This window comes from Strix uralensis, chromosome 2, assembly GCF_047716275.1.
Source record: "Strix uralensis isolate ZFMK-TIS-50842 chromosome 2, bStrUra1, whole genome shotgun sequence".
NCBI lineage: Eukaryota > Metazoa > Chordata > Aves > Strigiformes > Strigidae > Strix > Strix uralensis.
Window position 1 is genome coordinate 119,954,271 of NC_133973.1, and position 23,655 is coordinate 119,977,925.

The following is a 23,655-nucleotide window of genomic DNA, read 5'->3' on the forward strand; positions in this document are numbered from 1 at the left end:
AGGAAGAACACTGTGGTGGGTCATGTTTCTACACACTGATGGTAATGGTAGGGGTTGGTTGTCGTTTTCAATAAGGTGTTAGCACTGGGCATCAGTACCTCTGGTTTACTGTAGTTGACATTCAGAAAGAATGGGAGGGTTGTCTCCTTTATGGCAAGTTATACCCCACTGTCCTTTCCAAATATCTCATAAATTGTCCCTTACAATCTTTTGGAAGCTGACTCAATGAAATTCTTGCTAGTTTGTCTTTATGTGTATGTTTTAATTTGCCAAAGCATGTCTATTGCTCTGGTTGCTTTTCTTCTCCAAGAAGTTTTTATTGCCTATTAACAGTCAAGTTGTAGGATGTGATGGTGGATAAATCTGTTTTACAGATGAGATGAAGGCTTGCCTGAAGTCCCTTAATGAATCTTCTGAGCGAGAATCAAACTCCTAAGTTTCTCATTCTGTACTTATTTTTCATATTGTGCTACTGCAGTGCATAAGCGCTTCTATTATCTTGGTACAAAGTTTCAGAATTTTTTTCTCTTTCCTTTGAGCTGAGAGGCAGTGGTAGACGATGCTCTTTCCTTATTTATGGAGTCTGAAGTAAAACAGGCTAATGTGTAAGTTATTTTTAGCGTTGATTTGCAAGCATGTGGAACTCTGTATTGCAGTAGACGAGTTGTCTGTATTTAAATAACGTGCAATATGCATCTCAGTTGAAGGGCTGTAGTTAGCAGGTGAGAGCAAAATATTTTGACGTGCGCATAAGCACTTGTCTCCTTATACCTTATGGGCAGAGCTGTTGAGCATCTGTAGTTCTTGCTGACTTCTTTTGCAGCTCAGAGAGCTGATCAGGTACAAAGGCTTAACTTGGACAGCTGTAAAGAGTATTCTCAGTCATCTGATAAAGCCATAAGTAGTTTGATCAACATCATATAGGAGATCTGTGCCAAAAGAAGCAGCAGGTCTGAAACTTCTGTGTTGGGACACCCAAATCTAATGTTGCTCAGGACCATACTAGTAACATAAACTTGTTCCTAGCATTTCTTATGTTCTAAAGTAAATGATGTAGGAATTCTAGACAAAACTGCTCACTAAAGGAATCGGGTTGAATCTGTGAACATTGTCCATTCTGTGCTTTGGAGTTTGGAGGTGAAAGGGTAGAGGAGGTAAAAAGGTGCACACCTGAATGATTGTTAAGTAATAATGCAAATATGCAAGGCATCAGAAGTAAGTTTGCACAGCTATCTTGTGACATTTTCTAATTTTCAAAATCTTAATTTTGCAACCCGATAGTACTTCTTTAAAATGGAGGAGGATCTATGTGTAAAATTCTATTTACTTCACATGCATCTGAATGCTTCCATAATACAGCCTTCAGTAAACCAGCTTGCCAGCATGGTCCAACCTGAGAACATATGTAAGTACTGCCATACTGGATCTTTCGGAGCCAGAGTTTACAGTTAATTTAATAATCTTTGCTGGACCTTTCTGATTAATTGCTTGTTGAATCCATGCGTACTTTTACTATGCAAAAGACTTGTAAGACAGTTCCACAGTTTCATTATACTCTGTGTAGTAAAAGTGCTTTTTGTTTGCTTTCAACCTGCTATCTAATGATTTCTATTGATATTCTTAATTCTTACAGTATGAGAAATATTGAATAATCATTCTCTCTTTTCCTTAGCTACATGCCATGCAAGTTTAATAGATCATATTTTTCCTTGTTTCTCTGTCAGTAGCCTTAGTTCTAGTCTTAGCTATGCAGAAAATGTTCCATGTCACTGATCATTCTTTCCAACATTTGAAACATTTGCAGTGCTGCAGCATCCTTTCTTTAAGTTGATGTGACTAGTCCATATGTAGTATTAGAGATTTGGGAATACCATAGATGTGTATAGTAATAGAACAGCTTTGTTGCTTTTTTCCTTTTCAACAAGAACTTTGTTCGCATAATTAAAATTGTTGTCTTTTACATAATTTTGTTTTTATTAAATATTATCTTTTGTTGAGGTTCATCTTCCTTTTTACTGTTCATTCACAGATCTTTATGGAAGGTTTTCCACAGCAGATTTTGTCAGTTTCATCCTTTTTTGCAGATCATATATGAAGTCCTCACGACTTCCCTGGTGGTTACACTACAAGTCTGTTGTGAAAACAGTTCATTTTTTTCTTCTTTCTTTTTAACCAGTATATCCATAAAAAGACCTTCCCTGTATTCAAGGACAGTTTTGTTTCTTTAGTAGCCTTTGGTGATAGACCTGATCAGAAGTCTTACAGGAAATCCATGCATTGTTTATCAGCTAGATCATCCTTATCCCTTTTATCATTAACGCTTAGAAGATCTCAAAAATATTTGAAAGAGGTTATTCATCCTCATTACCTCATACTTGTCCACAAGTATTATTCTTTATTACAGCTTCACAAGTTGTCTTTCAAATATGAGGGTCCTGTTTGCTACCTTGTATTCCTCAGGTGCTGAGTTTGATGTATGCTATAAGCTGCACACTCCAGTTGGTAGTTTGACAACATAGTGTTTGAGTTTGTTTAGACCTGAGGTGAATGCTTCCCCGAACCTGATGTTTTGCTACTATTTTAATTTTTGTTCATGTAAAACCTGATTACATTTCAGTTTGAGATGGTTTCTGTTGCTTAATTACCATTAAAAAATCCTGTTGTAGTGATTACTGATGATTATGTATAATTTATCTTTAGGTGGTGAAAACTGTTGGTCTTCGTGAAGTCTGGTTTTTTGGGCTACAGTATGTGGACAGCAAAGGCTACTCAACTTGGCTGAAGCTAAATAAAAAGGTAACAATTCCCTAATGTTTAGGCAAGTGTACAGTTTGAAATATACTTTTATAAGGCTTGCTGCTTTAATGTTGTAGGTGAGATACAGCTGGCTTCAAATTTAGTTGACAAGTTGCTTTTCATTTGCTATAAATGACAAAATACAGTGTTAAGTTTGGCTAGTTATAAAAGAATGTGAAAAGCTGCATCAACATTTAATTTGAGAAGGAGATACTGTTTCCTGTATTTCCAGTACCATGGTGATGCATGCATTAGGAAAACTTAAATTCATATGGTTGTCCTGTTTTCATGTAGCAAAATATAATAGAATAAATGTTTTACAGTTGGGGGTGTGTGTGTGAAGTATTTGAGCTTCAGGAATTTGCATGTATACAGCTATAGATCTTTAAAGAAGACACCAATAATAGGCTCCTAAACTTTTGTTTAGGTATCTAATAGGTAGATTGTAGGATAACTTTTGTTTTTTCCTAACAGCACTGAGCACTTTGTATCTCCAGGCTATTGGCAACCAGGTCATTTTACTTTAAATTCTAATTATGAATTTTAATTATTATTAGGAGGTAAATTGGGAGGTTTTTAAGAGCAAGTCCTACTGTCTGCATTTATATAATCTTCCCTTCTCTGTGGTAAATCCAGCAAGTTAAACCTGCTAACCACCAAAGCTGTCTCCTATAATTTCATATGTGTCTTGTTTCATATGCAATAAACATTGTAGTGCTACAGATATTTTGTTAGTCCTAATGGCTTCCCTCCAGTGGTTGGAGACTACAGGATTTGGTGCATCAGTTGTGAAAATTCCAGTAGACATTGCTCTGTGAAAGTCTTTAGCAAGTTAAGTTGCTGGTGCAGTTCAGGAGCAGCAAAGGTGTGCTAATTTCTTTGACTAAGGCAGTTACCTATCTTTTTTTTTAAAGCTTGTAACATTTGATTTTTAAATGCATCATCATAAACTGACTCTAACTTGTAAGTTACTATTTAAATATTTGTGGTAAATACTGATATCATAAATCACAGAATAGATGTGCAAAGAAGGTTTTATTATGGCAGGAGCACAATTAATCATTCACTTGTGAGATTAAAGTGAAATAGTGTGTATGTAAATCAGAAGCAGATGGACAATAATGAAAAGCAAACAGAACTTTTTAAATTGACATCTGAAATGTTGAATATAGTACTTATGCTGCCTTATGCATGTGATTAAATGGTTGCATTTTGTTTGCAGTTTTTTGATACTTCCTGCAAGTCAAGCAAACATATGCATCATTTCATGCATAGTGAAGAAGTTCTAGAGGGACTACTAGTGACATAAAATTAAATGTGTAATAAAGTGCTTGAGGAATTGCGATGTATGAGATTTATTTTATTATGAATGTACCTTTTAAAGATCACTGTATTATTTGATGTTAAAATTATTTTAAATTTGAGTGCTTTTGCCTTAGTCATAATCAGTGCTGAAAGCTGAGCCCAAATGAAATGGAAAATTCTACCTAAAAATGAGGTTTTGTTGAAATTTGAAGCAGACACTTACTTAAAAACTTAAGATGCCCACATCTGATCTCTTCACAGAAATCACGATTATAAGGCTTATCCATTTTAGAAAAATGTGATTAATAACATTATGGTTTTTTGCACAGGAACAAAGTGTGCGTATTTAATTCAGTAGTTCAAAGACTTATAAAACAATCCAACTTTACACTTACATTGAAGAAATGTGTTGTAGTTCTTGCTAAAGAAACCTTGTTACATCCAAATTTCACCAGTTCATCCTTGGATCTAGTTTTGATTTTTTTAATATGTATTACAACTTCTTTTTTTCCAGATTTTTATTGTGATAAATACAAATTCACACAAGTCTACAAAAAAACCTCTTAAACAAGCCTTTGAGTAGTATTTCAAAATTGTCTGATTTATCCACACTGGTGTACCTGATTCAGTGCCGTGTGAACCTTTAGTGAGTTCCACAGTGGACTTGTCAGGAAGCACTGGATTTCAGTGCAGAGGGCTAAAGAATTCATTACTACTGAGTTAGTTTTATTTAATATTCATTTAGTGCTCTTTTTAGTTTTCTTTATTCCTTTCCCTCAGGTAACGCAGCAAGATGTAAGGAAAGAAAATCCTTTGCAGTTTAAGTTCAGGGCCAAGTTTTTTCCAGAGGATGTATCTGAAGAATTAATTCAGGAAATAACTCAGAGACTTTTCTTTCTGCAAGTCAAAGAAGCGATCTTAAATGATGAAATATATTGCCCACCTGAAACTGCAGTTCTTCTGGCTTCTTACGCTGTCCAGTCCAAGTATGGAGATTACAGTAAGGAGATACATAAACTAGGCTACCTAGCCAATGACAGACTTCTCCCTCAGCGGTGAGTGAGACTGTTTTTGCATCATCTGCTGCATAAAAACTTCATTACAGCATATTTTTGATAATTAAAATATTAAGTGATAATGTGCATTAATGGTAGCTTTCTTAAGAGTGCCTGCTTTGCTAGTAAAATTCAGAGATCCTAATTTAGACTCTAAATAACAAAGAAGCATCACAACTACAGCTTTCTTGACACCTGTTTTCTGTCCCATCCACAACCATCTGCACAGATGCGGTTGAACAAATTTCTTCCAAAATGATCTAATGTTCCTGGAGGCATGCTTCTGCTAAATTAAAATCAAAATAGAGGTCACTAAGATTATTTGATACTCACTCCTTTTCTTCAATTCTTGATGCTTTTGTACATTTAAATGATAATAATTTCCTGAAAATAATCATAGTGTATTGCAAATGAAATATATTGCAGAAAAACACTAGCCTGGACAGAAAATGAAAAGAACTAAATCACTGCTGTTGCTGTTGAGCATAAACTCTTTTGTATCAGTAACTCTTCTAATTGGTAATGAACAGTAAGCACCAAGATTATAGTTCTCTTTCTTTACGCAATTGAAACCATGCTCTTGGCATGTTTTGGCAGCAAGAGAAGCATTGCAACACAAATGTATAATGTTGGACAATTTTGTTTGTGTAGATGAATGCATAGTGATGTACTGTGGACAAATGTGTGCTTACTGAATATGTAACATTAACGCATCCTCAAAAAAGTGAGAGCCGTGGAATAATTTGAGGTTTCTTTTAAAAGTCATATGCTTTGTCTCTTTGGTTTGAAAACTAGAAGTGGAAACTCGCTTATTAGTGTAACTAAGCTTGAGAACTTTCTAGCAAGCAAAAAAACATTTCAAAGGATTGTGGTGAAGTATTGAAAGAAATATTTGTAAAAATGTTTCAGATTTCTAAAAATCCTGTCTAAGAGTTCAGTTTTGGCTCTTTACTTCCTTCTTGTGACAATGAAGTCTATACCTCTTTCTAGAAAAATACCCTTAGTTAGGAAGGCAGGGAGATGTAGAAACAGTAAAACTGTCATTACTGAATGTGTTAGTTCACAAATCTTGGTTTTTGCTCAGTTATGATGACAGCCTGTGAACACTGGAGTGCTTGTGTATGACACAAATTCAAATACTTAAGATGCTCCTTTTCAGTAGACAAATGTTCAGATGCTTTCCCAGCATATGCTTTCAACCAGTCGTGTGCCAGTCTGCACTGAGTGAGCACACAGCTTTTGTATTCAGACACAATTATTCCTGTTTTGCCTCCTGTTACCAGGAGATTTGCCAGAAAAACAAGTACATCATAAAATTACTTCAGAGCAATATACAATATAATGTCAAAACCACTTACTTGTTTCCCAAAGTAGACTAGCTTTGCCAAATTTTACTGAAAAAGGTGAGACAAGATTTGCAGTTCATGTTAATTAAACTCTTAATGTTCACCTGTGAAAACTGTGTATTTTTTGGTTGAAAACTATGAGCTGGGTAGCAACAGGCATCAAATCCTTGCTGAGTTACTCTGCAGTAGTGCTTGCATATCTGCTAGTGCTGTTTCATCAGTAGCATGTGAAGAGAGAATGGAGGGACTAAATGACAAGATAGCTATCACCAAAGACATTGCCAGCTTTGAGGATATCGTAGAAACACAGAATCATTTGAGGTTGGAAGGGGATCTCTGAAGATCATCTAGTCCAGTCCCCTTACTCAAAGTAGAGTCACCTAGAGAGGTTGTCGATGCCCCATGCCAGTCAGCGTTTAAGAGGCATTTGGACAATGCCATTAATAACATGCTTTAACTTCTGGTCAGCCCTGATGTGATCAGGCAGTTGGACTAGATAGTCACTGTAGGTCCCTTCCAACTGAAATATCCTATTCTAATTACAGGAGGTTGTTCAAGGCCTTTTCCAGTTGGGTTTTGAATGTTTCCAAGCATGGGCACTCTGCAACCTCTCTGGGCAACCTGTTGTGTTTAACCACCTTTGCAGCGAAGAATAAAATAAAAAATTATGTTCAAATATATTTAACTTGTGCCCATTGCTTTGTGTCTTTCAACTCAAATTCAATTCAAAAAGAGGAAAGTGCAAAGAATTTCTGTAGAAGTAGAAATTTAACTTAATTTGAAAAGTCCAAGAAAGCACAGGTCACTGTGAGGGTGACCAAGCTCTGGCAAAGGTTGCCTGGAGAGCTTGTGGAGTTTTCCCTCCCTAGAGACACTCAGAAGCTGTCTAGACATGGTCCCAGGCAACTGTCTGTAGGTGACCCTGCTTGAGCAAAGAGGTGAACAAGATGACCTCCAGAAGTCACTTACAACCTCAACCATTCTGTGATTCTGTGAAGAAGAGTTTGGGAGCAGGGCGTTTCAGGTGGGCACTTGTGTGACATTATCCTGGGAGAGTGTATTTTGCAATATCCTGTTTTGTCCTTTATTTTCTTGATTGTTAGCTTTATGTTATACTACTGTGAAAGCTTTTGAACATTTTGTGAATATCTGCTGGAAGAATAGAAGAAATAATGGTGGAAAGCACCTCACAATGTAAATATCACAATGTAAAAATCAGGCCTGATTTAATTACAGAACTTCTGTAATAAATTAACATTGTTCTAAAAGACTTAGAATTAATTTTTTTAATGTAATAGAAACTTGTAAATTATTGCCAGGATGCTTTTAGATTATTACAGCCAAAGCAGGCTGTTCTACTTTGTACGTTCTGGCACAGCCTTCTGTGTTATAATTAGGCTTATACTTATATTCAAGGCTAAAGATGAGAAAACAGAGAAACTAAAAGGATGTATTGTCATTGTATGTTCTTCTGTCATTTAGCTGTAAACGTGTCAGCTTTGTGCAGGTCCAAAAACTAAAACCTCTGCCTCAGTTTTGAGAATGCACACTAAGCAAATCAAAATGTGATATGGCTATCACTGAAAAGCGCACTTCTCTAGATATGGGGAAGAGTAGCAAATCAAGTGACAGAAAGATCCTATAACAGAAGAAACCCCGCATTAGTACCTTCTGCATCACTCAGTCTATTCCTTACTGTACTTTCCTAAAAATGTAGGGAAAAGTAGTAAATCTTTACTTTCCTGAGTAAAGAGAAAGGAAGGAAAACAACTGTTCTGACTTTTTTTTAGTAATATTATCTTGCAGGATCTTTTTGTTTTTAATTGTGCTTTAAAATAATTTCTCTAGAAGTGCTTGAAATGCTAGATGCAGGTATAAAAGCATAATAAAGTTAGATGCATTTAATTTCTTATTTCAGTATTACATTGAAAGTTCTAGTAGGTCAAAATATAATTCCATTATTGCAGCCTGCTGTAGATAAACCTCAAATAATTTTCTGAAACCGCTTCACTGTTTATTTTATTTATTTAAAAAAGCAAACAACGAACTACCCCCAAAGCCCCCAACAAACTAGTTTGCTAACTTCTCTTAATGCATTACTTTTTCTTTAAAATGACAGCAGAATGAAAGCTTGAGTGTATCTGTGCATACCTAGAGCTTAATTTGCAGCCTTGTCACATGAGGATTTTATAGGTCTGCATTTTCAGGTGTTCCCTTTTATGACTTTACTGGAAGTTGAGATATACTATGGTGTGACTTTTCTATTACAGAGAGTATAAAATACCATGAAAAAAGAAGTGATTTCACACTATTTTAAAAGTGTCTTTGTTGAAATACAAAGTTTCTGTGTTTGTTTGGGTTAAAAAGATGAGCAGTGTATAGGAAATAATGTTTAAGTTTATTCAATTAAAGCATATGTTACCCTGTGTAATCAAACTTATTTTTAAAACTTTTAAGAGGTTAAATTGGTTGTCTGTGTCATTTAATAGCAACAACTTCTATTCACAGTGTGTTAGAACAGCACAAACTGACAAAAGAACAGTGGGAAGAAAGAATACAGAACTGGCATGAAGAGCACAGGGGAATGTTAAGGTAATTACATAAAAGATGTTCCAAGACCTTTAAGACATTTTTATTATTATTAGGATGTATTTTGGGAGGTGGCATATTTGTTTGGAAACTGCTTTCTTTTATTCCAACCAGGTTAGGCGGTTATCAAAAGCTTCCATGAAAGCTTCAGTGGGGGTTGAGTTTTCAGTAATGTTATTGGCTTACCTACGTGATTTCTGGTGAGGTTGGCAACTGCCTTTGTCCACATTTGCCTGCCTCTAAAATATATTTAGTATTTCCTGAGCTCACAGGATGAAAAGACAAAGTGTGGTGATTGGACTGTACTTGGGTATTAAGGTATAGACCTCTACAAGTATCTGAGTCAACTAAATTTTACACTAATTAGTTATTCTGCAGTTACCTTATTCTTACAATGTACTTTTGATTTGTGTACACTATCACATTATTTTTTCTTCTTTCATCAGGGAAGATTCTATGATGGAGTACCTTAAGATAGCACAAGACTTAGAAATGTATGGAGTCAACTATTTTGAAATAAAGAATAAAAAAGGAACTGAATTGTGGCTAGGAGTTGATGCTTTGGGTCTGAATATTTATGAGCATGATGATAAGTAAGTGGCTAATACTCATTTTGCAGTCCTGTCCTAGGAGATCCTGAGATGATACAAAAACCATCTTATTGTGTATTCAATAACATCTAGCAAAATAGGTTCTCAAAGAGCTTCTAATCTATGTAAAAGATAGGAAAAGAGAGATGTTAACTGCCAGAATATTTGAATTTTAAAGCTTAAATAGAGATGCAAAAGAAGGAAAAGGAAGAGCAGTTCTGTGGAAACTTAGATTTACGTTGCTTAATATGGATATATGATGGTTAGATCATCTTTATATGGTTTCTTTCTGTACTTTTCACTCCCTCAAGACTTTCTCTTCAGTCAGAATGAAAAGGACACTGAGAAGCTGAGCGACATGTTTAATGAGAAACGTTTTGTAAGAGCAGTGGTTAGGATTATAGCTGTTAGAGCATGAAAAACTTTGGTATCTAAAAGTGAAATCTTTTAGACATCAAAGAAAATCGATTAATCTTGTGTCCTGGTAGAGATCAAATATTCTGTCCTACTTGAAGAGGGAGAGAGCTGGAATGTACAAAATTTGAAGAATCTCAAAACAGAACAACAGACTTGTTCTTTTGTTTCTTTTTCTAAACACTTGTTACTAGTATCTCATGTCAACAGTCCTTTCAGTGATTTGAAGTTGATGTGTTAAACACCAGAACAGCTGTCAACTGACCTGAAACTTAATGCTTTTTGATGTATATACTCTGTAACAAAATTCTATAAGCCTTAATTGCCATTAGATGGCAATATAACTCCTGAAAGAAGGAAATGCTCAGAAGATGTTCAGATCAGATTGAACCGTCAACCAATTTTTAGTATTCTTTAACTCCCAATACTTAGCAATCAAATATTTAAACATTTTCTAATGCTTGTAATTAAGATAATATGAATTGGAAAAAAAATTTCTGTGGTCACGGAGAAAAAAATTTGCAGTTATGCAATTGGTGCATAACCCTTTAATGGTTTCTGAACTGAATTTATTTTAATCAAGATGTAGCGGAAATTAACTTGAACTTTGGAAATATAAGAACACATATCTTGCATCTGAATAAATCAAAGTACAACATTGCTGAAGGCTAATTTCAGTATTTGAAATGTCAGACTTTTCTCAAATTTAAATAGTTATTCTTTTCACTGAAAATAAAATTATCAATAGCTTATAAAGGATCAGTACATGATTGTGATGTTTAGCATCTATTTAATGGTAGTAGAATAAGTCACCAATAGAAATTTCTTCTGTTAGTGCCATGAAATTTACTCATGTAATTTATTCATTTGATGGAATTGTGGGGGGGGGGAAAAAAAGTTACCAAAATGTGCTTGAACTGTTATGTTTTGTAAGTGTGATAATGAAACTAATATGGAGTTAAGGCTTAGTGGACATAAATAAAATGTCTTTGCTGCTTCTAATGAGAACTTTCTCTTTGAAGGCTGACACCCAAGATTGGTTTTCCTTGGAGTGAAATAAGAAACATCTCTTTTAATGACAAAAAATTTGTCATAAAGCCAATTGACAAAAAGGCCCCTGTAAGTAGTGTGTAGAATAGTATGCTTTTGTATATGAAGAGATTTCAGTGTGCAAGGACTTGCTCTGGCATTATGGCATTAGTAAAGATTTTGTGACAGTTATTATTCTCATTGGTAGAATAGTCAGTAATCAAAAAGAAATTTTAATTTTGAAGTATGATATGTTTATTTTCTGTCTTCATTCTGGTTGATACTCTTAAGATTTCTTTTTTTTTTTAATTCAACTAATATTTTGTGATGTGTTGAAAAGCCACAGTGTAAGATGCTAAATTCTCTGGCGCCCCACCTTTCATGAGATATACTCGATTTCTGAAGAATCTTGACCTAGAAGAGAATAGTCTCACTTTTTTAGAAATTTAAATAAATAATTTTGTGTAAACTAGCTAACCTCTTACATGGAGGAAGCCAGGTGTAACTTTGAATTTATCTTGCAAGTTCCTGACAGTAACTAGATTTATAGATTATGGTGTTGGATTGCTCAGAGGATGGATGTCAAAATACTTGTAATTTTAAATTTAACAAATGCAAGCATGCAGTAATGGTTTGAGTCTTGTCACAACTGTATTTTTAGATTAATGGATATACTGTTTTTGCTAGGATTTTGTTTTTTATGCACCCCGTCTGAGAATTAACAAGCGAATTTTGGCACTGTGTATGGGAAATCATGAATTGTACATGAGGAGGAGGAAACCTGATACAATTGAAGTGCAACAGATGAAGGCCCAAGCTAGAGAGGAGAAACATCAGAAACAATTGGAAAGGTAATTAACAAACTTCCATGAAACAGAAAAAAAATTCTTCTACCCTTTTAAGAAAACTAAGTTATAGAATATCAGACATCTTAGCATTCTAGAAAAGAGCTGCTTTTCTTTCTGTAATATATGAAAGCAGGTTTGTGGATTGTCATGGCTCACTTGTCTTAATAGAAAGCCGTATCTTTTTTGAGCTTTCAGCACAGTAATAGTAGCTGTACCGTTGTTTCTCATTATGTTTTTGTGAAACAGTCTTAACTCTGTTGCTTGATCCTTAGAGACTTTTATACTCTGCAGGTGAACCTTTAAAGCAAGTTCAGTGAAGAATGTTATGGCTTACCTATTGTATATTTAAAAAATGCTGTTGCCATTTCTAGCCCAGATGAAACATGAGCCATGTCTAAAATGCAGGTATAATTGTGGATTTACCTGGTTGAACCATAATCAAGGTTGCTAATCAGTTCTGTACAGTATTTTGAAGTGAAACTTGGTGGTTCTTGCATTGTAAACTGGATTTGAAGCACTTAAAATTACGTGCTTCTCTGCTAGCTGAGTAAACTGAAAAATAGGCTACCAGCATCCTTAGAGTAGAATTTAATCTGAGGTTAAAAAACCTTTTACTATTTTTTTCAGGGCACAATTAGAAAATGAGAAGAAGAAAAGGGAGATAGCAGAAAAGGAAAAGGAAAGAATAGAGCGTGAAAAGGAAGAATTAATGGAACGTTTAAGACAAATTGAGGAACAAACAATGAAAGCTCAGAAAGGTGAGCTCTTACTGGTCCTGGATTTTTTTATATCTGATGACAATGTGTAGTTCCACAATTCTCTTGGTATGTGGGGACTTTCTTGGTTTTTTGGTTTGTGTTTTTTTAAAATTTATTTTGTTAGTAATAACAAGAATTTAGTGGTGTATTATTTGAGAGATTCTTTTTCACTGAAAAGATGGTGTGTGTGCATATATGTGTATATTTGTAATACAAAACCAATTCCTAATATAGAAAAGTTTCACTTTAATAAAAAGGAAATTAACATGTACACAGTTCAACTCAGAATTATGAAAATCTGGAGTTGGAGGGAGCAGGGAAATTAGAGAGTAAGATTCAGAGTAATTCCTCTAGGATTTTGTTGAATTTAGCTTTTCACTTGGAAATTCTTTGTTCCTTCATTCTCCTATTTCCTTGTAAGATTTGAGAATTTTAAAATTAAAATCTTGTCAGATTTTAGTGAATAAACATAGTTTCACCAATCACAGTTCTTTGTGTTGAACCGCCCCATAGAGTCCCTGATTCCTCTATTTCCTAGTCCCTTCTCTCTGTGTTCTTTTTTTGCTTCAGGTTTGGTTCACATTCATAAAAGTTTTGTTCCTCTCTTCTGTTCATAACTGTTGGCTTCAGGCACGATAGAGAAAATCACTGACTAAATCTATGCAAATAAATTGCATATGCCTGACACTGTTCTCCTGCTCTACCCCCGCATTTTTTAGTCTTTCAATGCAGAACAGGTTGGACACATCCAGACAGGTAACAGAGGAACTGTTCCTTGGAATTGTTTAAGGGAGAGGTATTTAGCCCAGGACAAAACAGTGTCAGGGTGATTCTAAAGGTTTTAACAATGTACACTTTCTCATAACTCTTTTGTAAACAATATAGCCTAATTTCTGATGCAATACATAATGTTCATGTGTTGCTGGTCTTTTTAGCCTTCTAGTCACATGTGGGAAAGTGTTTATATAAATGGTGTCTGCATTCTGTGGTTGTCTTGGTAGTTAAGTGTTTTCCATCTTCATGGGAAGATTTTGTTTAAGTAGTGTTTTTAAATATTTATGCATTTTATGTAATTTTCTAAGTACTGCATTCGTACAACTCCACATACTTGTAATGCTGTTCGTTTAATTTTATAACTGAAGCAGTAGGCCTGGGAAACCAACTGAAGAATATTGATTACATGAGACCTACTTAAAACTACAAGTGCAAAGATGAGGAATGTGTCAGCATACCCGGGGAGATGCTTTTTTAGTATTAAAGCATGTGGTGAAGGGCAAATGGATCATTTCAATAACTGAGCAGTTGTTTAGGTTTTCTCGTGAAGGAAACTGGCAGTTATGCCTAGATGGAAAACTTATCATTAGAATCAGCAAGGAGCTTCAGAAAGACTTTTTTCATAGTCACTTCATCTTGCACATCAGAGGAGTGTATTTTTGCCTGTGCAAATCTTACCTTACAGTACTGGTAGGTTATTACTTCTTCCTATTTCACTCAGGGTTCTGCCCTTTAGATTGCAGTATTTTGCTAACCAGGCAGGTAGACAACTATTATCCCTCCCTTGATTTAAATTTTCCTGTTTGCACCTTTTTGGCTTTGTTCTACAGAGAATCTTTCTGACCCTTCCCAGTGGGTCTTAGGTCATTTTGCTGGAGGCACACACCTATATTGGCTGTTGCAATTAAGGAATCTTTGTCAGGCATTTCAATAGAGTAGAAGAGTTTTTTGCTTTTTTTACTGTAAGAGCATGATTTAATGTATAAGAAATCTTGGTGGTAAGAGTGAGGGTGTATGTGCATGTATGTGTACATATATTTAGGTGTTTAGTTTTATCAGTGAGGTGATAATTTTCTGAAGCACTGGGCTGTCAGAACTGTCAGGTAAGATTAAGTATATCCAAAGTATGTCTTAGAGGGGGGGGAAAAATCAGACGTAGAGCATAGCTTCAGGTAACATGCTCAACAGCTCCTCTTAGCCTGAGGCAGCCTTGTAAATATTTGTCAACTTTCTAGGTTACTTTATTTTGAGCATGTTACAGCTGTTATCTGTGTTACATATGAGGAAGAGCTAGGTAGTGATATCTTGTCTGCAAACTTTCCTTTCGGCAGAGCTAGAGGAACAGACTAGAAGAGCTCTAGAACTGGATCAAGAACGAAAGCGTGCAAAAGAGGAAGCAGAGCGCCTGGAAAAAGAGCGTCGAGCAGCTGAAGAAGCTAAAGCTGCTCTAGCCAAGCAGGCAGCTGATCAAATGAAGAACCAGGAGCAGCTAGTAAGAAGCTTTAACCCTATTTTGAAACAAATTGAAAAAGATGATTGAAAATTTAGCCTTTTTTCTTGGTTATATCTATTTTGTCAAATGGACAAGTATGTTGAAACACAGATAAAAGTATGTGAAATACTGTTACAGATTGTTTGGGGAACTTTTTTAGAAAACCATATTAGATTTGCCACTACTTGCAAGAAAAAAATAAAACTCTGGAGCTGTAGGAAATTAAATGAAGAAGTAGACATTTCAGGCTGACAACACTCACTACATTCTCTTTCTAATAGTGTCAGGCTTATCCAACTGAGAACAAGAGTAGCTTCCTTCTGCAGTCCACTGGGAAGCCTGTTCTCTGAGGCAGGTCTGTTCTGAAGCTTGATGGTGGTGGTGGGGAGTTGGTGACACTGTGGTTTGGGGTTTTTTTTTGTTGTTGTTGTTTTGGGTTCCCCCCCCCCCACCCCGTTTCCAGCATTTCACAGTATCTTCTCATGTTCTGTGCTAGACTATTCCTAATTCAAGATTTTCACGTAACAACTGAGGCACAAGAATAGTAGAAAAAATGATTTCTCAACTATAAAATGACTTTTGATCTTCTATAAACTTAGCACACAATTCTGAAGGCGAGATTTAGCTTAATAATACTGAGATTATGATCCAGAATCATGATCTTATTGGTGGAACCGTTAAAGTTGTATTAAACTGAAACAGCCCCAAATGCTAATTTGTAACTACAGCTTGCTCTTACCCAGCAAGCTTTGGAAGTGCAGAAGATAAATATTTTTTCTGGACTTATTTCCATCAGGCAAGAGTACTGATTCATTCCTTCTGTCAGGTATGCTTAAAATTTCTATTTTTAGCAGAGAAGTGATGGATGGTAACTACCTCTTTTCAAGGCGGATCACAGCAAAGGCTCTGCTTTCTTCCACTGCAGAGCCAAAAATGATAGCAAATTAAAACTTCTGCTTCATTTTTTTTTTGTTTTTCAGGCAGCAGAACTTGCTGAATTTACTGCCAAGATCGCACTTCTAGAGGAGGCCAAGAAAAAAAAAGAAGAGGAAGCCTCAGAATGGCAGCACAAAGTAATGAGCTCATGCTGTGTGAAGTCAGAACTTCAAAGAAACTAAGGGAGATGAGTGTGGAAATCCCACGGGAAGTCCATGGGATTGAATCTCTCTTTCCCTTAGGCTTCAGAGAAGCCTTTCTTAAAGGTTTTTGTTCTCCAGTCTACTAAAACCAGCCTATACTTCTATTTAACTCATTTCTTAAATAGTCATGAAGGGGGGAAAATTCTCATCACAAAGGTATGATCGAAGATTTGAAATGGCTTCCTTACATATGGTGATGAAATAGATTGGAGCTTCGTGTTGGAAAAGAAAACACCTCAGGAGTTTGAATTATGAGTGGTGGTGAAAAGATGAACCAGAACAATAACAAAGACACATCGAATGCAACTGGACAATAGTTTAAAGCAAAATATTATTTCTTCACAAAATCTGTAATTAGCTATGGATGTGAATACTAATTGTTTGCACAGGTTCAAAAAAGTGATTGAACAAATTCTTATAAGTTCTGGTTGAATATGAAATTTGAAGACATTACCTTTGACTTAGGAAGTCCCTGAGCCTCAAATTTCAGGAGGCTAGGAAAGTTGTAAAGCAATCGGTACGACTGTCCTGTTCTCTCACTCTTCTCTTGTCTACTGCTGGAAATAGCTGCACTCTGGTACCACTGGTTTTGAGTCGTATCTTTTTTTACTCTGTATTCCTATTTGACAATTTTCAGTTTGTAAGCTAGTCATATCATTTATAAAGGAGAGTTTGCATGTGTCTGAAAACATCTCAAATATTTATTTTTACTTTTCTGACTATTCATAAATCCTTTTAAAATATGCTAAGTACTGTTTACTATATTTAGGCTTTTGCAGCCCAAGAGGACTTGGAAAAGACCAAAGAAGAACTGAAATCTGTGATGTCTGCTCCTCCTCCACCTCCTCCCCCACCAGTTATTCCTCCAACAGAGAATGAACACGATGAACATGATGAGAACAATGCCGAAGCCAGTGCAGAACTGTCTTCTGATGGTGTCATGAATCACAGGAGTGAGGAAGAACGGGTAACAGAAACACAGAAAAATGAACGTGTTAAGAAGCAGCTCCAGGTAATGAATATTCATAGTTGTATCAATGTAATTCGGGCTTTGTGTTTTCATTATTTGTCAAAAATCTCATTGAAAGTATGGTGTGCCAAGGAAACGGCCTTTTTATCATTTACTAGGTTTATTGCTAGTTTACCAACCAATATCATTCATAGTGTTCTAGAAGTGGAATAGATAGAAAGATTAGATGTAAGATTGTGCTTTATACCTTAAAAGTATTAGCATGTTGTCGCATTGGCCAGTAAACATTTCTAATAGTTACATAATGTCCAGGACATTGAATGTTAAAACATAATGCTTTCCTTTCTCAATACTGAAATTCATTAAGCAGTAGGAACAGATACTTGCTTGATAGTATTTGTATTTATTTGCAGTCATTCACAGACATTGTAAATGCAAAAACTAAATTATGCCCATTTTGGATTAGTCTTGTTTCCCTGAAATGGAGCATAATCTCCTAGACTAGTCTTACCCATCAAAGTATAATAGTCTATATTAGTGGTAACCCTTTGCCTTGTTATGAAATGTCTATTTAGGAAGGAAATAAAAGAAATGGAAAGCTGCTTCTTTTTCTGGCAGCAATATCTTAGTAGCGTGTATGTGTAATATCCTTTCTGCTTGGCCAATCACTGAACAGGATCAGGGAGATAAACAAGAGCTGTCTTTAGTCAAGCAGAAATTGAAAAATAAGGTCATTCTCCTGCTTTATCCTGCTGGTCCCTTTCTTCTTGAATGTTAGAGTATGAGGCCTTTTTTTTTTTTTCTTTATTTTGATTACCACACTTATGTAAGGAAAGAATCCTATGCTCTCCTTCTCTCTCCCTCTGCAGTCTTTCTGATAGATCTCAGAACTTGAGTTACTAAACAGCACAAGGGTTTCATAGATTGGCATTCAAGAAATCCTTATCCAAGCTGCAGAATAGTTGTTATCAGAAATTCCAGAATCGTTAAAAGATTAGTCAAAGCACTTAAATACAAATATTTTATTCAACAGGCTTTAAGTTCTGAGTTGGCTCAAGCCAGAGATGAAACCAAGAAAACACAAAATGATGTCCTTCATGCTGAGAATGTGAAAGCAGGCCGTGATAAGTACAAGACTCTTCGACAAATCCGACAAGGCAATACAAAGCAGCGTATTGATGAGTTTGAAGCAATGTGAGAGCTGTTATTTTGCATATATGTTCCTCGTAAAGCTGAACCACCAACAGAGAAAAAAGCAGGCCTTTGCAGATTTGATGGATTGCACCCCACTTTGCCAAAGCACTTAATACCAGTTTGACTACAGTGGCTAGAAGACAAATTTAGGGGAAGCTATTCAACAGTTAGGCAGTCTGTCATCCCTAGCTTTTGGGGGGGAGGGTGTGAAGAATGATAGCAGTTTTTTCTCCACGTTTTCAGTTTCATTGGTTCATATTTTTTTCTTTGGAAACTGATGTGAAGTATATAATGACTGACAAGTGTATATATTGCTTAAAATTAAGAAATAGAAAGAAGAGTGGAACTGAACCTAAACTGGGTAGGTACTATTTCAGTATAAAGTTTGAAATTACATTTTTCAATGTAGCTAAACCATTAAGAGTTTGATATTGCTGACTTTTTGTTTTTTTTTTTCCTCCCAAGTGAAATTCTTTGGTGTTTCATGTCCTGTCATCATTGATGGTTTTCTTTGCCTGCCTGTTCACAAAGGTCTGGATGGCAGGTGGTAGTTCCAGGAAATATTTTTAAATGGAACACTACCTGTGGGCAGCACATGGCTGTTGATAGGTTTGAATAAGTATTGCTTTTCCTAGGTGATTCTTTTAGATGTGCAAAATGTTCTAATGCAGCAAAGGAAAAAAAAAAATACAAAGCTTCATGTGCTATTTGCTTGTAATTATTTTATTTGCAGTAGGGAGACCTGGACCTTTCTGGCAAGGGAGCATATGAAAACATCAGTCCCAGGGAGGGGACAGTATCCTACCTCACTACTATGTACATGATGACTGGTCCTTCAAACACCATGAAAAAAAACTGTTTAAATTGACTAACAGTGATATCATAGAATGCTAGGAGCCCTTACTCCTAGGATTTTGTTTTACTTTAAGATGGATTTATAGTGCTAAATACTGTCTAACTGCCTTTTGTTGAGCTTAAATTGTAAAAGCACATTACATATTTTAAAGCTATAACCTGTCACTGGTATACTATCTCCTGGAAGGGGTGTAGAATGTGCGTGTCAGTTTGTCTTTGGGTTTCCAAATATAAAATGAAAGTTTCTAGAATTGGACTAAAAGTGTTTGTAGCTTCAGTTTCCAGTGAAGCTAGTATTGTAATTGTCATATCTGATGTCAGATCATTGTTATTAAGTCCTTTCCCTCTTGAAAAGGAGACCTGCTTTTTTGAGAAATTTGCTTAGAAATTGAACTTTAGAAATAACTTTAATGTGGACTGCAGTTATTCCTTCTGTTATAGTACCCTACTAAATATCTACAGTGGAAGATCCTGCTTTCTCTGAGGATGGTTCAGCTCTTTTCTGTTTGATATTATGCACTCATAAATTTACACTTATCTATTAAAATTTGCCATTTTATTAAACATTTTTTCATGCACAGTAGGTTTAAATTTCTTATGAACAGTCCAACTAAGTTTGTTTGTTTTTTTTTTTTTTTATTTTGCGGAGTTAAAGGCTGGCTATGTGGGGTTACATCATGAAAATAAAATAAAGATACATTAATATATTTTTTGGTTTGTGGGGCTAAACATATCTGGTTGACCTTAAAGACTGATGTGCAGATGGTGTGCACATGCCTCAAAATGCTGCTTGGTGGAAGTTGGTGTTTCTACTTGCAGTGCATTCTAAGAACAGTTTTTGTTTCACAGGCTTCATACACCGAAGCTTAAACAAAGTTATGAAGGTATTCAAACAGTTTGCCATAGCAGGTGAAATACTGTGCTTCCAGTGAGTTTTCATTTTCTCTGGAAAGTGTGCATTAACACTGATACATCAGTTTCAGAGTTGGGAAAAAATACCGGTAAAGTTTGCTGTTCATAAATCTGCAATATATAGAGTAGGGCTAAATGGATTAGATCCATTTAAAAAGCTGTGTGATTTTTTTTTTTTTTTCTAAACAACCAGGAACAACCATTTGTAATACAGATTTTCACAATGAACAAAGTGGTAATAGCTGCTGTCACCAGCAGTTGGGAACACTTACTGGTGCAGAAATACTAAAAATACATTTAATGATTACTTGGTGAAGTAATTTTCCACATGCTTTTCCTTTAGCATCATGTTTTGTGTTGTACAATTAAGCTACAATTACATCTACTATTTTGGATAACATTCATTGGTTAACAATAAAGAGATACAGTTAATTTCTCTGAGGTCCATTGTTGTTATTTAATGCCCTTTATTTCTGACAACTTTACTAAATGCACTGTAATAGCCTTTTCCAGAGCAGTGTACAAATTTTGATCATCTTTTGTTTCACACCCTGGTCAAAATGAAATTTAAAAAAATACTCAAATTGTATCCCTAGAGAATGGTACTCTGCTTAAGAAATTACCACATAGAGTTGGGAGGAAGCACTGGTGATTGTCAATTCAAAACAGGATGTGAATCATCAGAGCAAATTGGCTCTCTTGAAAACAGAGGGTAATTTGGCCACATAAGAGCTCTATATGGGTAATGTAAGAACTTTCAATCACTGCCTACATATTGCTTAGCCCCAGGTTAAGTGAAATTTTGTTTAATAGGTCAATGTCTTAAGCTTAAACCTTGATGTGTTTTTTTGATACTGCACATTATAGTGGACAGTGCTGTCAAATATATGCATGGCCATATGTTTTAGATAATAGCAAGTTTATGGGCTTTTTCACCTGTCTAAAACACTTGGAGAAGGCAGGAACAGTCCTGTATAAATAGTTATACAGATTAATCTGCTAAGACCTGAGACCTCTTCTCAGGTGACATTCCATTCTATCTTGTATTTGTTTGGCCTTGCACTTAGTACAAGCACATGACCCTTTTTGTTAGTCTGTATGGCAGAATTGCTATGATAAATTAAAAAGTGTGTACTCGATACTTTTAACTGTGCATATTTCTAGTTTTATACTTCTCTCTTCTTGGAGCCTCTCCTGCTTCAGCATTAGATTTGCGTTTTCTCATTTATTAGAGAGCTTCTGCATAGGTATGTGACTTCAGAATATTGTGCTCAAAAGGGGAGGTAAATGCTTTGAACAGGTTTTTTTTTAAATATTTTCTTGAGGTGGAGAGAAAAGATGCAAAACAGTACCACTATTTATGGGACAGACTCATACTATCACCCAGAATGCCTTGATGTGAAAGAAGATACTCTGTCTTCTTGAACTAGTCCCCTCTGCACATCAAAACCTACATTTTCTGTTGGTTGTACTCTTCGAGTACATGTTTCTTATATACTCTGTTTATTTTGTTCAAAACAGAACAAAATTCATGTCTGTCTTTTTATAAACCAGTTTGGAAAGCGTTACTGTGCTTTTGCCTCCTTCTTAAAACTTGTTCTCTGGGCTATTCAAGTTACCTGCTTAAGCACTTCTGAGGAAAAAGGATTTTTGTTCTAAATTAAATATATTAAGCTTCTGAGGAGAAAGTAACCTCAAGTATGTTTTTCTTAATTTTTTTTAAAGAGTATTATAGAAATTAAAACGATTCATTAAAACCTTTTTCTTTTGAAAAGGGACTTTTTTGCGAATATTTTCCATGTCTGCTCACGTGTGGACCATCTAAAAAGTTGTTCTTCCTGAAACATCAGATTAATTTCAAGAATTAGGGATTTCAACAGAGGTGATGTATCCCAGAGGGATGAGGTTGCTGATGCTAGTGTTCATAAGTGTACTTTGAGTAAAAATATCAACATAAGAACACTGAAAGCTTCCTTACAAAAGAGCAAAGTTCACTTATTAATAGAAGTTGTCATACATATAACAATGTATTTTGGCTGGGTGATAAGATTTTCCTGGAAAATGTAATAAGTGTCAATGGATCAGCATATAAACTGTGGTAATTTCTTTGACCCCCTCAGAGCATATCCTGTTGTTCGTGCTTAGAGATGGAGAGTACCTGCCTCCCAGCCAAAATGCCATGCTGGCTGGTCAGCTGGTTGGGTGGCTAGGAGATGGTTCTGGCTGGCCGCTGTGGGCACTCGCCAGGCAGTGTGTCCCTCTGCTCTGCTCCCAAGCAGGCCAATGCAGCACCTTTCCTCCCGAACCAATTGGTCTGCAAGCATGTCAGTTTTACACGAGTGCTCCTTTTCCCAGTTTGGGGACCTAGTCAGCAGTAAGGAGCAGCTCGGGGCTGGAAAGGATGGTGTAGTAGTGAAAAGTAACAGTGGATGGCTATAAGAAAAACAAAAAACAAAACAAATCAAAAAACCCCTAAACACACACACAAAAAAAACCCCAAACACAAATGTGAACTAGAACCCTTAAGTGGCCCATTTATTCACTTTGTGTTGAGGACTCCTTTTCAGTGTACTATTGCAGCATCCATAAATTCACTGTGTGTGACCAGTAGTTTGTTTAGCAAATTCAGCAGCCAATTTGCAGGAGGGAGTTGCAGTTCTCATTTCGCTGAGCTGAGCTCAGATCTATAGGCATAGGCCAGATTTTGTTTTGATTCATGGAGTCTGTCACTTGTGTTCACTTTACTATTTGCAGACTCTGAGTTGACAGACTTCTCCTTTGGAGTGCAGTTAAAGAAACTTTGACTTGTTTTGCTTTTTCTGCCTTCCATGTGAAGAGCTTGCTGACATATCAAATGTATATTTCATGTAATGTGAATGAAGTGGACTCACCAAAGCTCAAAAGCCTCCCCCCAAAACTCCAATCCTAAGCCATCAAATTTCTTCACAAGGAAAGACCACAGTGTTTGCAGCAGTGCCTGCAGTATTCTAGATATTCAGGAAGAGATAAATTATGCCCACATAGCTGATAGTTTAGGGAAAGACAAAGTTAGCAAAGGGAAGTGGAGCATATTGAATTGCTGAGATTCTATTAGATGTTTATATTGGCTTTTGTAAATAATGTGTCAGAGTGTTTCTGTTCACAGCAGTAGACTTTAGGCAGCAGAAGAAACGAGGGGAGATGGAAATGCACATCAAAGGAGGCGGCCTAGTCGGTGCAAATATTCCAAATGCACATGTTTGTAAGAGTTAATGTTCCCTGTGTTCTGGATAAGTGGATCAGGTGAAAAGAGATCAAGCTCAGAGGTAGGACAATTGCATTGCTTTTTTTTTTTTTTTTTGCTTGTTTGTCTTTTTGTTTGCTTGCTTGCTTTTAAACTACCTTATTTACACGCAAGGAGTTGCCATTACTTGAATATTTAGCTGAAGGCTTTTAGAAAGCCTGCTGCCCAGCCCTAAAAGGTCTTGGAGTTCTTAAGACCATGTGTACCTAGGCTGGCCTCTGTATTATAGCTTGCTAAATTTTAGCAGAAGACATCCTCTGCAGTCTGATAATTTTGCCTTAGAGCATTTCTGCATTGACAAGAGTT

The 23,655-nt window shown here is 35.9% G+C and overlaps 1 protein-coding gene across 2 annotated transcripts in view; it reads left to right on the plus strand.

Annotated features, from left to right (window-relative positions):
- The window catches only part of RDX (radixin), a 41,577-nt gene extending 21,079 nt beyond the window's left edge, over positions 1 to 20,498 (plus strand). For both annotated transcript variants that reach the window (XM_074860109.1, XM_074860110.1), the window contains 11 exons: positions 2,701 to 2,796; positions 4,882 to 5,156; positions 9,011 to 9,094; positions 9,538 to 9,684; positions 11,118 to 11,214; positions 11,812 to 11,975; positions 12,600 to 12,730; positions 14,836 to 14,996; positions 15,977 to 16,069; positions 16,905 to 17,147; positions 18,139 to 20,498. In XM_074860109.1, the coding sequence (XP_074716210.1) occupies positions 2,701 to 2,796; positions 4,882 to 5,156; positions 9,011 to 9,094; positions 9,538 to 9,684; positions 11,118 to 11,214; positions 11,812 to 11,975; positions 12,600 to 12,730; positions 14,836 to 14,996; positions 15,977 to 16,069; positions 16,905 to 17,147; positions 18,139 to 18,303 (1,656 nt within the window). In that variant the 3' untranslated portion in view covers positions 18,304 to 20,498. The remainder of the gene's footprint in view (positions 1 to 2,700; positions 2,797 to 4,881; positions 5,157 to 9,010; positions 9,095 to 9,537; positions 9,685 to 11,117; positions 11,215 to 11,811; positions 11,976 to 12,599; positions 12,731 to 14,835; positions 14,997 to 15,976; positions 16,070 to 16,904; positions 17,148 to 18,138) is intronic.
- Positions 20,499 to 23,655: the final 3,157 nt, after the last annotated feature.